The sequence below is a fragment of the Osmerus mordax genome, chromosome 6, assembly GCF_038355195.1.
Source record: "Osmerus mordax isolate fOsmMor3 chromosome 6, fOsmMor3.pri, whole genome shotgun sequence".
Classification (NCBI taxonomy): domain Eukaryota; kingdom Metazoa; phylum Chordata; class Actinopteri; order Osmeriformes; family Osmeridae; genus Osmerus; species Osmerus mordax.
This window is the reverse complement of record NC_090055.1, coordinates 8,146,090-8,163,148: the sequence shown is the minus strand read 5'-3', so window position 1 is coordinate 8,163,148 and position 17,059 is coordinate 8,146,090. Positions and strand designations below refer to the sequence as shown.

Here is a 17,059-nt window from a genome sequence, read left to right as displayed (position 1 = left end):
CTGCTTTTGACCAAAGGATAACTGCACAAACTTGATTTGTCTTTGTTAGGAGAAAAGTCCAAGCATTTTCCGAGTTTTCTGATTATAGTCATGCTGAGGCCTGTAAGAAACTGACATACTTGCTGAGGTTATTTTTCAAAAGAATAATTCCATAAGCATGTATTCAGCTCATCTGGACCCATGAGGTGAATGTTATGTCATAACCAGTTAGTGTCAATCACAGACGTCATCGTCCTCCCTTTATGTGCTCCTGCCAGACAGGAAACAACTAAGGGTTCCTGACAGTGAAATATGGGCCTTCAATAGTCTTCTCTGTATGTGGGAAAGATGAATAACTCTGATTAAAGACGATGTTTTGTTTACCAGGTGCTGTAGCATCATATTCTACAGTAACCCTGTGAGTTGTTTCCTCTGTGTTGTGTAATGACTATGGAACGAGACACATTCGCACCATAAACCTGAAGCCTTTGCCCACGTTGCACCATAGCTGTGGATTTCTTCCCGGTTGTGTCGGGGAGGAGCACAGATGAGAGTTCTGACTGAGCTCAGAGATGAGTGGGCAGTGTCTGACTCACCTTGTGCCACTGACCCGTGACAGCCTCCTGATAAACTCACATTATGTCTGAGCGGCCTGGCGGCGCTAGCACGCCTGCCCAGTGTGGAGTGCCATCGCCACACACTGATGTCATGTGACACATCTGCCAAGGCATTTACCACTGTAGCCTAGCAGGAGACCGGCATAGCCTTATATGGTCATAGCCTGGCACGTAGTAGAGATTGCCACCATATATTGGAGACACAGATACAATATATGAATAAACTTGAGACATGAAGTTCTAAAAACAAGTCCTCATGGTTGGTATTTAATAAAATATGCATTGTGGGTTGACAGTATAGGGTTCAATTTTTAACAAAATGATACATTCATTTTGTCTTAAAAGTCTTGAGAATTCATATAATGTAAACAATAGGACCATTCAATCATTTGGCCACATTGCAAAAATAGAACAGCACCATTACAATTTAAATTGTACATTATTTTAAAATTATTTTGTTGGTCTGGTTTGCATGGCACGTACATTCAGGTACATTCAGGTTATTGGCACTTCTGAATCCCTTTAGAAGGATTCCTCCTTCAATTGGTACTTAAGTTCCATCATATAACTATGACTTCACCTTCATATGGTTTCCTTACCACAGCACACGGCTTACCAACCTGAAAACCAAGCACAGAAAGTGTTAGGTTAGTATTATTAGAGGTTAGTTGAGTTTAATTTGAGTTTAACAATAAACATACCACACTAAAAACATAATTTATCTACACTTAGTACCATATTGTTCTATAGAGGACAGTTAAACAACACCAGCATAAAACACCATCATGAACACAATGTATTCTTCATCAGCATCAATGAATAATGTTACCCTGGGGTTGCGTAACCTTTGTGTACCCCAGCAGGACCACCCCCATGCTGACAAACATAAACAATAACAAAGACTGCCCTCTGACTCGTTCATCAGGATTCCATTACCACCCTTGAGCCGCAGTCACACTGAAGACAGTCAATAAACAGACAGTTGTTTGTGATACCTCTTGGGCAAAAAGTCATCCCAGATCCCCTTTGATCATGTTTGATTAGAAGCATTGGGAAATATATCTATGAAAGAATATTTTGAAAGAATTTCTAATGACCTGCCCATGAACATCAGTTGGAAACTATGCTGCTGGATAATGATGGTAGTTACATTAAATATCATGTTAATCAATTCCCCAAATCCCTTAAAAATTATGTTTTCTAAAAATAGATCACATGGAAACAGCTGCTACTGAAAGCTTCTCTGTGGGCCCAGCCAGCTCACTAGAGGCCAAGCTAGTCTAGATCTAGGAACTTGTAATCTCCATCCAGGAAGAATCTCTATGGACCTGGACCAGTCCTGGGAGATGTGATCACCATAGTTTCATCCGGAGGTGAAACTTCACCAGTCATCCCCACACTAACCTGGTCCCTCTGGTCGACGCGCTTGTAGACGAACTGGGAGAAAGGCTGGCGTGGGATGAATCTGCCTGCGCCCGCGGTGACGTGCAGGGTGCCGTCCTCATACACAACCTTCCCCTGGGAGATGGTCATCACGGGCACGCCATGGCACTCCATGCCCTCGAAGATGTTGTAGTCCACCGCCTGGTGGTGGGTCTCTGCTGAGATCTTCCTGTGGAGACAGACAAGGTTTCTGTCATCAGATACAAAATATTTATGTGAGACCGAGAGGAAGATTTACCCCATAACTGTAAATTTGCGGCAACACTTTCAATATGAAATCTCCCCTAAAAACACACACCTTTTGAACCATATGAACTTCATAACAAAGTACAGATACAGACATATTTGTATTCCAAAGAGGATAATGGCCTTCTGCCTTCCTAATGACTGATATTGAATCAAGGACAATATTGAGAAATGGCATCTATTGCCAGGTTTCTTCTAAGCATTACTTGGAATTTGTACATGTTGTGTGGTTTATGATTCTTATTAGACACCTTGGGTTTAAGCCAAAGACATCAGCCATGGCTTTGTTAGTAATAGGCTACTGTTTACCTCCTGAGACCCATTAATTCATTTTTGTTCACTATTACTAACCCCGCTACATAAATTTATTTTCTCCATCTGAGAGGACATCCTGGGTTTTCTAATGTCACAAATATGAATGACCTCAGGAACAGCTGTGTAATTCTAGATATTTAAGTTTCATCTAAAAGCTTAATTAGGTGTGTAACTATAACACATTAACATATAACTATGTTGAGAATATTTTCCCTTAAAATATGTTTAAACACAGAAAACATAAATATTATTTTAAATGCTTTTTATAAATAGATGGATGGAGAGATATTCAAAATGATATATAATTTGCAACTTTATGACACATTTATGTCTACGCACATAAGATGTGCTCTCACTCTCTAGTCTAAAAAGCTTGCAAAGCACATACCCTAAAAATGGTCTATGAAATTGTGTGTAAACATTTGCATTCTTGCTTATTGCGTTATTGCAGCAGCTATTTGAGAACCGCTGTATAAGCAGAGTTAGAGAGCACTGTTCAGCCAGCTTTGGAGCATATGGCTCGTGCTACGCTGGGCTGGCACAGTCATGAGGGACGGGTGACAGATATCACTTTAAAAGTTCCAATTTAGAAAACTGCTGTCTTGGGAAGGAGATCAACTTTTAACCTACTGTAGCATGGTGGCTACTGTAGCTCAGATTCGGAAAATTCGGATAAAAACATCAGCACAAAAATAATGCTAATGGTGCTATTGAAGAAATTTGATGAATGAGAGTGATGTTATATGCCACGTCATCATTTTCCTAACACCATATGTCATATTTTATGGCCATATGTCGTACTGTATTATAGCAGTCTTTAAACACCACTATGTTCTCAATCACAAATCAGAAAGAGCTGCAAGATGAACAACGCAAAGAAATGCACGTATTATGTGGATTATCGGGGTGATCTTGGCACTAGCCTAATTATGACACACACACACAAATACACACATGACTGAGCATCCCAAAATTATGTAACCTGCTCGCTCCAGGACCCGGATGTTGTGCAGACACAGTTACTCATAGGGTAATTAATTAGTTTCACAGATGAATTCACAGCAGCAACAATCAAGTATGGGGTGCTGTCAAGCCTAAACTACACTAAAAACCTCAGTCAGCACATACACACACACACACACAAACACGCATACTTACTGGAACTTAAACCGCCAACCACTCAGAATCTTGGAAGGCTAAAATGTATCCGAAATAGAATTAGCCATGATTTGGTCATCAAGCCTGGATATAAAGATTTCTCTCCCTTACTCCAGGTTTGTAATGGGGACTTTTTAGGGGCCAGAAAAACACTAAGTTGATCTCATATTAACCTACTGTACAACTCATTTGGAGTAGATTGAATTGAGGTTCTCCTTCTTTGATTTTCATTAGCTTAACGATTGGGTTTCTACTTCTTCTATGGTTCTCATTAGCAGTTAGTGATTGGCCCTGAGGGACTCAGCCCAGATTTCACAGGAAGGAGAGAGAGCTGTGTTGCGCTAGGTTATGTAAGCCTGGTGTGCTACTGCTTGACTGCCTTGCATGCAATGGGGGAGATATGTATGCCACAGATTGTGAGTGTGTTTGCTTGGGAAAGAGAGAGATGAAGTAGATAGAATGAGTTCCATAGACAGAGTTAGAAAGAAAGACAGATACAAAAAAAGAGAGACCCCCATGCCCCCCCACCGCCATTTAATTGTGTCTTTTTTCTCTTAATAACAGCAAAACTAATAACAGTTGCACACAGCTCATTTCAAAGTGTTAAATTAACACCAGGAGTGTTATATGGGAACATCTCATGACAGTGGACCTATAAATAAACTCACAGCAGGTATAATGAACGCTCCCGGTGTTAAATGAACACTGATGTGCTGTGTTGAATTGACAAGTATAACTGAACTTCATATGAACTCCCCGTTTGTTCAGTCAACTCACAGAGCCTCACCTGGTTAATCTGGGGTCCCAGATGACCACATCAGCGTCCGAGCCCCTGGCGATGCAACCTTTCTGGGGGTAGATGTTGAAGATTTTTGCCGCGTTGGTGCTGGTGACTGCAACAAATCGATTTTCATCCATTTTCCCACTATGCTGAGTGGAGAAGAGTTGATTACACAACATACACAGTTTTAATATCACGCTTCGATAAGGACAACAGCAGCTTGTCAGCATCACAACTCATACCACGACAGAGTGGAACTTCCTGACAACTCCTGACAACACGCCTTCTAGAACATCGATACTACAGAACCTTGACTCTCTACAACCTTGTCATTCTAGAAGCTTGACATTCTACTGTAGAACCTTGACGTTCTAAAACCCAGACATTCTAGAACAGCAGATGACAACATGTGACTCACCACTCCCTTCTCCCAGATGACGGACATCCTGTCCTCTACTCCGTTGACCCCGTTGGGGATCTTGGTGAAGTCGTCCTTCCCCAGGGCCTTCTGGCACCTGGAGAAGGTACAGTTGTCCGTCCCCGTCACACTCAGGTCGTCACTGGCAACAGGAAAAGAACGATATGTCACAACCACAACACTTGAGGGCGGAGCATCAGGGAGCTCCATGGGAAGATAGCATCAGTCGAGCATTGTTTGGTACCAGGTTTGGATGCGACAGCCAAGACACAATAGAACTTCCTTCAAAAACAGGCTGTTACACAACAAGTGAAATAACCATTTTGATACGACTACTTCTGTCTTTTAGACAGGTCTGGACAGGACATTATCGACTCGTACTTGGCCAGCAGGTCCATGAGGTACCCCGGGGTGCTGGGGTCGGGTCTCAGAGGAGGCCCCATCACAAAGCTGGCAGCGTGGGCCCAGTCCTTATGCCAGTAGTGAGTGCCATCTGTGCCAAGGCCAGCAGCGATGGGCTCCCCGAACACCACTCTTCCTGGGGTTGGAAAACAGCTCTGAGATGCCAGGGAGGAATGAGCTGAACACTAATGATGCACAACAACCAAGACCCAACATAGGCACACTTCCTCTCTCTCTCTCTCTCTCTCTCTCTCTCTCTCTCTCTCTCTCTCTCTCTCTCTCTCTCTCTCTCACATCTCTCTCTCTCACACACACACACACACACACAGTCACATACATACCAGTCCTCCCACACCCCCAGCGTGTGGCGTGGAGCCCCGTTGCCCTACCTGCTCTGCGTGCGTTGGACACCACCTTGGCTGCAGACTTGCTCATAACGTGGACCACGTAGAGAGGGCAGTTGACAGCGTGGGCGATGGTGATGGCTCTCTGGGTGGCTTCGGCCTCCACCTCCTCAGGTCGACACAGCTCGTGGCCCTCGGGCCCCGTGATGCCCAGCGACAGCATCTTCCTGGCCCCCTATGTGTGGGCGAATGATACATGAGGATTAAACAATTTTTGTGCTATTTACCCTCAGGGATCAATACATCTCTACTCCACTCTTTCCAGACCCAATGTCGATGGGATAAACTGAACCATAGGGCTACACCAACACCTATCAAAGGACGTCCCTGAATACTTGCCGAGTGGAGTAACAAAGACATTTGGAAGTATAATATTACTGTATAAATGACTGTAGAATGGAAATAAATGACACAACTTTCCCTTGCTGGTACTGCAAATGAAAGAATGGGTGTTTGCCTCTCTCTAGTGGTCATTGTTGATAGTGCACTTTCTCCCCCCTCCCAGTCAGTAAAAGAGCAGGCTTGCTTTGGGTCTTCCAATATGACACACAATGAGGAGATCACAACAGGCATACACACAGACTGAGACATGGTACTGATAGTTATCCTAAATAGACCTTATTAAGGTTGTGTTAGGACAACCACACAAATGTTGACAGGAGTTGATAAGCTACCACACAAACTACAGGAGTCCACAGGAAATGAAAGCTGAGTTATTACAGACCCAGAAGTTACGTCACAGATAGCTAAGAGGCATGTTTGGTTTGCTAAACAGACCAGGTGTAATCATCCAGGTAGCTTGAGCCTGCTGGTAGGCTCCAGTGCAGCACTATAGTGGTAAATGATTACACCTTTTTCTTGAATCAGTTAGACAACGTTTAACTTTTAGGTGAAAATGTCTTCTAAGGGGTTTTTCACGATTGTCTGGGTATTGTCTGTGTTCTAAATCACCCCCATGCTTTCAACCTAACTCCTCCCCCTCTTCATAGCCCTCTTGTCTATCCTTAGGCCAACACAGGAATGTCCGTCATGTATCAACATGTTCAAAGAATGAAGGTTGTCCTGTCTAACCAGTCACTCATTGTTTCTCATTACTCAACCAGGTCCACGAACCTGGGTGCTTGGTTTATTAAAATATATGATCATGCACAAAGACATTTAACAATCAATTTACTCTAGCACTGAATAATAAAATTGAGATTAATCACTTGGAAAATAGTTGAAGATTTGGGGATTATAATTGCAAACAGGACATTTCTTCTTTTTAAAATGTTTTTATGGTATCTTTTTAGGGAAAATTAAGTGTTTTGCATACCGTCGATTCAGTGCTTTAAACATAACATCCAACGATACATAACAGCCTTTATATTTTAGACCTATGTATATAAGGGAGTCGGATGACTAAATGACTAAGTGTAAATGTAAAATGTAAATATATTTACTATAACTGAGCTGTTTAAGTAGGTGTAGAAAAAGAACACTCACTTCTGCAATCAGGTCTCCGTTCTCAGCATGGACCTGCGCTATGGCCCCGATCTCCTTGCACATGGAGAAAGCAGCGTAGAGCTCATCATCTCTCAGCATAAACACATCTTTATAGGCCATGAACATCTTGAAGGAGTTGACTCCCTTCTTTTGGGCCAGGGTAGCCATCTCTGACTGGACCTGAAGTCAGAGCAACAGAGGGGGTTACCGAGGGGGAGATCTTGTTTTGATAGAATATGTAGACTGTATTACACTTGCAGGGATACAATAGAAGGCACTTGGGAGATGGACCATGTATTTGGGAAAATAAACAGAGCGAGAGAGAGAGAGAGAGAGAGAGAGATATTAAAAGAAAGAAACAGATAGGGAGAGAGAAAAAGAGAGAATACTGGTATATTTGTGTGTGGAGTGATCCAGCACCGTGTCGCTCCACCAGGTGACGGCCACATGCAGAGAGTAGTCACAGCAGACTTTGGGGTCGGCCATCGTTCTCCACCTATCGTATGCCTGCAGGAGAGACGAGCCTCTCTGTGGGATGACAAAGTCCAGGATCATGGTCGTCCCTCCTGCGAGAGCCGCCTGAGAACACAACACACACAAAGGTGAATGGGCGCACACACATACATGTACACACACACGTAAACACAAACACAATGTACTTGCATGTACTTACGCATGTACACACGCAGAGATGCACACGCGTGCACATTTACACACACGCACACACACACACACACTCACAGGTTAGTGTGGAATGTTTGCATGGGGTGCAAAGTATGTTGGTATAGTAATTTACATTTACATGTATTTATTTAGCAGACGCTTTTATCCAAAGCGACTTCCAAGAGAGAGCTTTACAAAAAGTGCATAGGTCAATGATCGTAAACAACGAGATAGCCCCAAAACATTGTGGGTAGCCAAAACATGAAGCATACATTGTGAAAATCAAATAAGTGCCAATGGGAAGAAACACAAGGTAAAAACTTTTCATGCAGCCAATGAAACAGCCTTTACTGACTATTCAAGCGTTATCTATAATATCTGTGTTTACTGAGGTGTAGGCTCAGGTTGGGTGTTCCCACTTTCATAGAAATGTTTAAAAACGTCGGTGTTATGGAAATAAAGCAACGTTTACTTTGCTAGAAAGCCAAATATGTTAGATCAGTAAATAATATAAAAATTATTATTCTTATTTTGAATTTTAGAAGGATATGTAAAATGTAGCATATGTTGCAACCAAAATTGCCTATAACAATAATAACAAATCGACACCGAAACAGATTTTACCTTAGTACCAATGTGGAAGTCATCCACAGCTTTGGTACCCATGAATTCTAACTCCATGTGAGTATGGGTGTCAATCCCACCTGGGATCACGAGTTTGTCCGTTGCATCTATGACTCTGACTTCCGAAGGGATCTGGAGGTTGTGTCCAATTTCAATAATCTTCCCGTCTTCTATGTACACATCGCTGATCACTGAGAAATCCTCGTTTACGATTTTTCCTCCTTTTATAAGAATTCTGTTATGTTTGGACATTTTTGAGGTGGTTTTGCCCGTCCTCTACAACAATGGGTAAATTAAAGTAATACAGGCAACAATTGGACTGTTTTGTTCTTCAGATTTTCCTGCCGCAAAGACTGTCTCAGTTTAGAACCCCGCGATCAAATGTGGAATCTCCCCACTTCCCACCTGTGTGGACCGAGGACAAAGATATCGTTTTCTCAAGATAAAAACTGGAATCCTACAGGCCCTCTGTCTGCTGCACGTGAGCTGGACAATTAGCGGAGGGAGAGCACACAGACAGTGAGCGAAATGTTGACCGAAATCCACGTTGTCCTTGGACTGAATCGTCATGATTCATGACATTGAGCTCGGCTGAGCTAATGATTTATGATTTTGAGAAACGTGAGCTAAGATGGACCACACCTTCCACAACAAGAGTTAAGTTCTATATTTATATTTTACATATATGGAACAGTTACTATACTGTTAATAAGAACGTGCAAATGCGTTGCAGAAGTTTTTCAAAACAACTTCCTTATGCGCACTTCTTGGCTACACATGTCAACCTCATTCACTGAGAGAAGAGGGGAGGGGGGCATGACATATTCGTGATATCATTTTAGCTGGGTGACGGTGGGTCATTGAGTAACCCGGGTGGAATTTTCAACCTAATACCACCCCGTTAGACAGACATGAGCAGAGGCTGGGAAACTGACGGTATACTATGTCTAGGCTCCCAATGCTGAGTAGCCTAGGCCATGTATCCAGCGTACTCTAATTCCTACCACTGTTCCTCTAAGATCCCCAGTTTTAGGCTAAAACCAAGACCGTTAAAACAAAAGTATAGGCTACTAGTTTTCAAATACACTTCAAATACTTATTTAAATCTAGAAATAGACGCCTCCGTCTGAAAAGAAGAAGTGTTTTGTCTGTTAGTTTTTGTTTTATTTTATGTATTTGTTTCAGAAAGATGGGCCGTAGAAAACATTCCAAAATCATCTTATTTTATTCAGGTTTGGCGTTAACCGCCAGGAGATTAGTATTTCAGGTTTTTGAGAGCAATGGATTGCTTGTCATCATCACATCAGTGCAGACAACTTCCATCCATTAGTGTATTAGAGGAAGAGGGGTAAAAAAGACAACAAGACACATTGGAGAGACAAAGATGCATGCGGTGGTGAGATAAGCGACCGATGCGGGAGCTTAGCAACACCTAACCTTCACAGTTGCAATAAACAATAACACGTGCCTTAAGAGGATTTACATAAGATGAGAGCGGTAATCAGAGTCAGAGCCAAGCTGAGCGGAAGCGGTGGCACCCTCAACAGTCTCTGCGGCGCAGAACGAAGGAAGGAAAGTTACGATTTGGGTGGATTTGGAAGGCTGTTGGTCCTTATCACTGTTGTCCCCTGTACTATGCCGATATCATGGCGTGTTATGTAGAAGTTCAACGAGAACAGCATGTTATTCGGGCCACGGTGAAACTCCAGCATAGGAAATGAGAGCGATGGCTTTCAGAGGCTGACATTTTGCATGTGTTCATTCAGAAAGAGTCCTGTGAGAGATCTATATTTAGGTGCACACTGTAGGATAGCGGGGTGTTGATACTGTAGCCTTGCATAGTCTGGAAGTAGTAAATAGGCTGTTTGAAGATGTAGTAGGATACCCTGGTATTTTTGGTGCACTGTATTAGACATAGTCCTACTTCTAAATGTGTTTAAGGCATAGGCTACTACATTGCATGGGTATTGGGAGACAGCCTGAGTAACTAATTATTAAGCTGTTACAGGAGGCTAACTGGTTTATTCCTCCATTTCCATGCTTCGCCATCTAGGTGGGGCTGTTCTCTTCAGAGTTGAGCAGCAACATGATTTCCTGTGTCAGTCTGAAACCTGAAATACTAAGCAACATGCATGAAGAATGGCACACTAACAATAAATGTTGACTGTTACACAATTCTTAGTCAAGTATGTTATAGATATGTATACTCAATGTATACATTTTTCAATCAGGATACTAGGGTGTCAATAAACTTGAGATATGAAGACTGAATCAAATTTGTCACAGTGGGGTGTCACATTTGTTTCACTACACCACGTCATAAAAATGTAATATTCTACTGGTGTGTTTAAAGACATCTTGGAGCATTGCATTCACCCATATGTTATATTTCCATGCCCACTGTAATCTCCAAAGAGAAATTGCTCAAGTGTCTGTTCATTTGATTTTAGGTTCAATGACATGTTTGGTATTTGCAATAAGCATAGGGATAATGATGTGTCCATGTTTGTTTCAGGGTAGTCAAATATGACAGGACATGATGATACAGTCCTGTACTGTATGTACTGGCATTGTGGCTTTGTGAAACACAGAGACCATCTTACTACTTCAAAACATTTGTCAGTCACAATGTTACTGCTGGAGCATCTCAAGACTCAACGCCCAGCAGACTGAAAAACGTTAAGCTTCCTACAATGGCAGGGAGGAAAATGTGGAGGGAAACAATTAAATTACGCCTTGCATGAAGTTTGCTTTTCATTTTGTGAGGCAAATTTAGTGCCATGCTCAATCATTATGCTGTTGAACACGATTTGCAAAAATATTCAAGAGCTTTATGTGCCTCACTGCCCCTTCTGTGTTGAAGAATAATGGGCCTCTATCCAATTAAAAACTGCATTAAATCTCTAAAGTATTACATGCACTTTAACGGTATCTCTCTGATTAGGCTTTCTGCATGTGCAGATGCTGACGGTACCCTCAGAAAAAGGCGTTTTTTTGTCTGACTGCTTCCTGTTAATCTATTCCAAGGCGAGGATTTCCAGGATACAGGCTGTTTCATACCCGTCAACTGAACTTGGGTTCAGATGTGTTTTTGTTATTGTTTATGTCTCTAATCTGTAAACATCTAAGAGACTCAGACCATGTGAAAGTACACAAGGTATTTGTTTACTGGTTGGTGCTGATGACTAGACGGGAATATGGCAAATTAAGAAGTTCCTCCATTGATAATGGATAATATCCCAGACTGAGCAAGTGTCCAAATAAGAAGTATGTAGTTGTAATATGTTTATGATCCAAAATGTGTAGAGAAACAAGAGACTTGGAAGAGAGAGAAGAACATGTATTTACCAGTTTGTAGCGTACATTTAGTCATTTAGCAGACGCTCTTATCCAGAGCGACTTACAGTAGGTACAGGGACCAGTCAAATCAAAAACAATTGTGTTTGTTGTGGGTCGATTATTAGTAGTCATTAAGATTATTATTTATTATTAGTCATAGTATCATACCTCCAGGCCTGTTTTTGTATGACAGCACACATAACCTCCAAGTACAATTTTTATGGTGCCCCTTGATCCCTCAGGAAACAGTTCCTTGAATCATTGACTCACATCCTTAACCTGACCACTCATAGACAGACATGCTAGAAAGGCAGAGACTCACTGTTGCTGCAAAGCACACTCACTATCTGTTCGTTTTAATTAAAAGATTTGCAGCTACACATGTCTGCAGATAATCAAACTTGTCGTCTGCATTCCCTGATGCATCAGCCAAGCAGAGCTCATTTGCTGCACAGATCTGCTGTTTATTTAGAATTAATCAATCTGCTCACAATTGAGTTAATTAATTAGTGTTTTAATGCTACTCTTATAATTGCCGTCAGATGAGCACTGTAGACAAAGCAATCAAATTAACACAAATATAACAGATTATTGTTATCCAAACTTGTGACAAGGGCTTTGAGTCAGTTCCGGGCCACTAGATGGCACCATTGTGACAACATTTCAACCTGTGTCCTCTGTACTGACAGACCGCCACCCTCTCCCCCAGCCAAAGTGTCCTTCCAGAGTATCTGTTAGCATCTGTGTGTTGTCTGATGTATGGCAACCATGTTTGAACCTCACCTGTGTCGCCCCCAGCAGCTCATGAATGTCTAGTTAGAGTTTTAGTGACGGCGGAGGGATAATATGAATGGATGAGATAAAGGAGGGATAGGATAAAGGTCAGTGTTTTCAACAAGTGTTGACGCTAGTTGCTTGTTGTTAGGGAAATAAAAGGCTGGGATTGATATGTCTCTAGTGAAACTAAAAGAGGAGATATTTGTGTTTATTCACTTTCGGGTAATTGGGTTGAATCCCGTTTTTCCAGAGAGGCGGCAGTGATATGACCCCAGACCCCTCATCTCTGAGTACAGGGGTGTGTTTTCTCTTCAGGAAAATATTCTTAGAGGATCAAGAAGACTGGAGCGGAGCAGTTTCTCTCTTTTTGAAAAGTACTGTGATCGAATTAATACATTAATTTACACAACTGAATCATGCATCCCCAATGTAATACTGTAAATATGTCAGATGTAAAAAAAAGATATAAAAAAAATAAATACCAACACAAGTCAATCATAGATATTGGTTGTTCAGTGTAGTGCTCGTTCATATCATGGCAGTCCTCTTCATCACTTTCAAAATGAACAACTTCATTGTGCAATTCATTTTGAATTCAAGAGCTTTTTTTAGGCACTCTAATATAGTGCTACTCAGCTCCAGTCATTTCAGAGACAGGCTTGAAACATTTCACAGCCTCTCACCTTGAGGACTGCCTTGTTATTCTGAAACTCATCACTGCTGATGATCTCATCAGATAGATGTGACTGCTAAATAAATATGTAAATCTACCACAATCCATTATTCTGATAAAGACTCAAAGGCAAATACTTATATTCTTCAGTGTACGCTATTTAGATGACAATGAGACTCGTTGGGGATTTAGATGGATCATTTTATAATATTTGTTTCATAAACCGTGCAGTGCTGTTACACAGAATTATAGTGCATTGCCACAGTAATGGAATAATGTTAGTATTTTATTGAGTTGGTCTGCCTGTTTATTCGTGAAAGTATTGTCCTGACATTATTAAAGTGAGTATGAAGACATTTGGCAGTAGGAGATGGTGTTTTGTGTACTCACCACAGAGCAGCCCCACTAGTAGGAAACCTTTACAGATAAAGCATTTGTTCAATTACTTCTGCCTGCAGTTTAATCCAAAAATAACTTTTCGGTAGTGTGATGGATTTTGGAAATCAAACAAACTTTTTTTTATCTGTGCAAGAATGGAATATAAACATGTCCTGATCTTTGTTTGTAGTTCAGGAGTGTGTGATTTCACTCTCCAAAGCTGCTGTTGAGATCCACAGTGTCCTTCCTTTCCTATAGTATACATGCACTGGGCATCTGCTGTGTTCTTCCAGCACACTGGTGGAGCCATCTAAAGCTTTAATACTACTGGGCCTTCAGCCTGGCCCCCAATTCCCAGCATGCTTTGAAACATGTAAGTCTCTTTTCAATCAGTTTTGGAGCGTAGCATCGATATTGGCTGCGTCTGCGGCAGAGGGGCGGCGTTGGCGTGGCGATGAGAGAGAAATGTCGCAGGAGGGCTCGGCGGCTTGACACAGCTTCAACACACAAATGAGAAGCAGAGAAAACAACAACAAAAAAAGTGCTATATTTAACCAAATCTGAGGCTTATACTCCTGATAATGATATCCTCTTAGTGTGCCTTTCTGGTGAATTACAGCTCTCGGAGCAGCTGTGGCAGTGTTGAGGGCCACAGAGAGGCAGACTAGCAGTAATTACAACAGTCCTCTCACTCACCATCCACCTAGCTTTGTCAAGACTGGAAACACAATGTCCTTTTTAAATTTTTTATTGGGAGACACATTTTTCCCTCTGAAGGGTTGTGCCGTCTTATTAGGTGGTGAGAGACTGTTGTACCACTGGGTGTTGTGACTTGACTGTTTTCCAGATTTGCTTAGATTAGAATAAATGAATAAAGTCCAGAGGACTTTAATGAGCCCTCTCTCCCACACAAGCTTAAGTCGCTATCTGGTCTGCATCTCCATGCCTCCCACATCCCTCCCTTCATAAACTTACACGGGTGAATTGTTACAGTTGCAAAGCCCCACCCCCCTCCCGACTGCCCCTCCCTCTCTGCATAGAAAGTCAAGATAAATTTAGCATGTCTGTCCTGATGGGATTCTTGTTGTTCTGCCTGAATCTTAATTAACGATTAGTTGGAATAATTCTAAAACTGCCTCTTTTTTCTCAGTGGAGGATAGTCTGTTATTTTAATTAAGCAGAGGTCACATTTATTAACACAGCGGGAGAGAGTGGAGCGGCGCGGTGGCAGATCAGCATCAAGGCAGCATTGTGGCATTGCAAGGAACCTCGTTCCTAACCACCCCCCCACCACCACCACCACGCCGCCTGCTCAATATTTTATGGAGGCATCTTACGGTGTGTGCGTCTGTGCTTGTGTTTGTGTGTTCAATAGAGACAGAGAGGCAGGAGGAGTTTGGTTTTACGATGTTGTTCACTGATTCCTTTTGGTTAGGCGCTGGATGATACCTCCCTTCTATTCTCATTTCCTCTATCCTCAATGACCCGGGGGAGAAACGGCTGGGTGGGGCGGGGGGGGGGGGGGGGGGAAGGAAAGGGGGGGGGGAGGGTTTACAGTGTGACTTACAGTGGGAGAGAGAAAGAAACTGGGAGCTTGAGAAAGATAGAGGGAATGAGAAGGACACAGAGAGAGAATGAAAGAGAGAAAACGAGAGGGTGGGGGACTTTAGCTCCCAGAGGAGAGTTGATCAGACTATAAATCAAAATGTCTCCATCCTATCAGGGTTCAAATCTTTTGACAGCCTGTTTTCCCACTGCATTCATATGGCACTGTGCCTCACATCAAACAGATGGATAAATAAATAAAAGATTCCATTAGCGATCTCTCAGATCCATAGATGTCTTGAACGCAGCACCCCATCCACCCTTAGCACCAGTACTTTTTTTTTCAGGCAATTTCCAGAAAAGTTTGTGCATCTTTTATCTCTTACTGGGCAACAACATGACCCGGTACACATGATTACTACCAGACATACCACATGACTGTCTAGAACACGTCCTCCCAGTTACACTTGAGGAGGGGCCCGGTTCTGAAGGGTTCTGAACCGATGAAAGAGGGCTGTTCTCAGCCGGCTGGTCTGCTGACTTCAGAACAGGTCGGGGATCAGGGTTCCCCTCAGACAGGGGCCCCTGCGCTGACTGACACACGGAGAATGATAGGGAGATCTAGCAGGTGCGTTAGCTTGCATTCCTCTGATCTGCTCCACCAGCACACTTGTCTTCTTAGCTTGCTCTGTAATAAGCTGCTTCAAAGATCAGTATGTATAAACCCCCCCTCCTCCTCCCCCCCCCCCCCACACTCCACCCGGAAGATTAGATCTTGAGTATGTAGTTCTCTCCGTCTCTCTCTCTCTCAAAGACACTTTATTCCACACTCTTTTGGTTTTTCTTAAGAAAATGTCAGCGTAATCACATCTCAATGCTTTGATAATGGGCTTCTTTTACTCGGGGTGAAGAACAGTCACTTCAGTGTCTCAAAAACCCCAGGATGTCGAGCGAACGAGAGAACGTCTCTAAATTAAATTTGCCCGGGCCTGCTTTGCCAGAGTGGGTGTTGCTGGAGTTACGGAGACTCTCTATGACCCCACTTGACAAGCAGGCACAGATGTTTGATCGCTACATGTTCTGAGTAGGAAGACAGTAAAACACTCTGGACGAGCAAACCGACAGGCTACCTGGGCCTGTCCAGGTCTGGTGAATATCCATCATCTAATAAATTGTTCTCCCGCAATGTTGCTAGGACAGCACCCTGTCAATAACGTGGTGACAGAGTGGGAGAGAGAGGGATGCTCCTAAATGTGAGTGTGTGTGTGTGTGTTTCAGCCTGCAGGTGCACAGCCAGCTGCTGGGCTCCTGCATATTTTTTCTCTCTGTCCTGTCACTCAAAATGACAGGCAGGTGAGGCGTGCACACACACACAGATACACACACACACACACACACAGACACACATACAAGCATCCATACACTCATGTCAGCCTTAATTACACCTGAACGCTAACATGCCTAAAGCCAACTATAGGCCAACCATGTGTCTTTGTAGCCAAGAGGACCAAGGTGTCTGGCTAAATATACACAAACACATACTGACTTCTTTGAGTGGTTTGCCTATTACTGTTCCACACAGTGGTGAGTATGTTATTATATGTAGAACTTGTAGTCCTGCCACCCACTTAAGCCACCCAGGCCATGTGGGAGGGAGAAGCTGGAGGGCGTATTTAACCATCCCTGAGGCAAGCCATGTTACTGTCAGACCACAGACACCAGCCACTCACTGGAACAGACACCAGCCAAACACTGCCACAGACACCAGCCACCCACACACTGCCACAGACATTCATAGAGAGCCACAGGAAA

At 42.8% G+C, this 17,059-nt stretch overlaps 1 protein-coding gene across 2 annotated transcripts; it reads right to left on the bottom strand.

The window, feature by feature from the left end:
* Positions 1-848: 848 nt before the first annotated feature.
* dpys (dihydropyrimidinase) lies at positions 849-10,971 on the bottom strand. Of its 2 annotated transcripts, none has more exons than XM_067238037.1 (9): positions 8,536-10,971; positions 7,669-7,827; positions 7,249-7,428; positions 5,749-5,938; positions 5,339-5,495; positions 4,958-5,099; positions 4,546-4,688; positions 2,001-2,208; positions 849-1,216 (listed from the first exon to the last, which is right to left on the bottom strand). In XM_067238037.1, exons 1-9 carry the CDS (start codon positions 8,785-8,787, stop codon positions 1,157-1,159), a joined length of 1,491 nt encoding a protein of 496 aa, XP_067094138.1. In that variant the 5' UTR covers positions 8,788-10,971; the 3' UTR covers positions 849-1,156. The 2 variants fall into 2 exon arrangements, with proteins under 2 accessions (XP_067094138.1, XP_067094139.1); XM_067238038.1 differs by having other exon boundaries at positions 8,616-8,746.
* Positions 10,972-17,059: the final 6,088 nt, after the last annotated feature.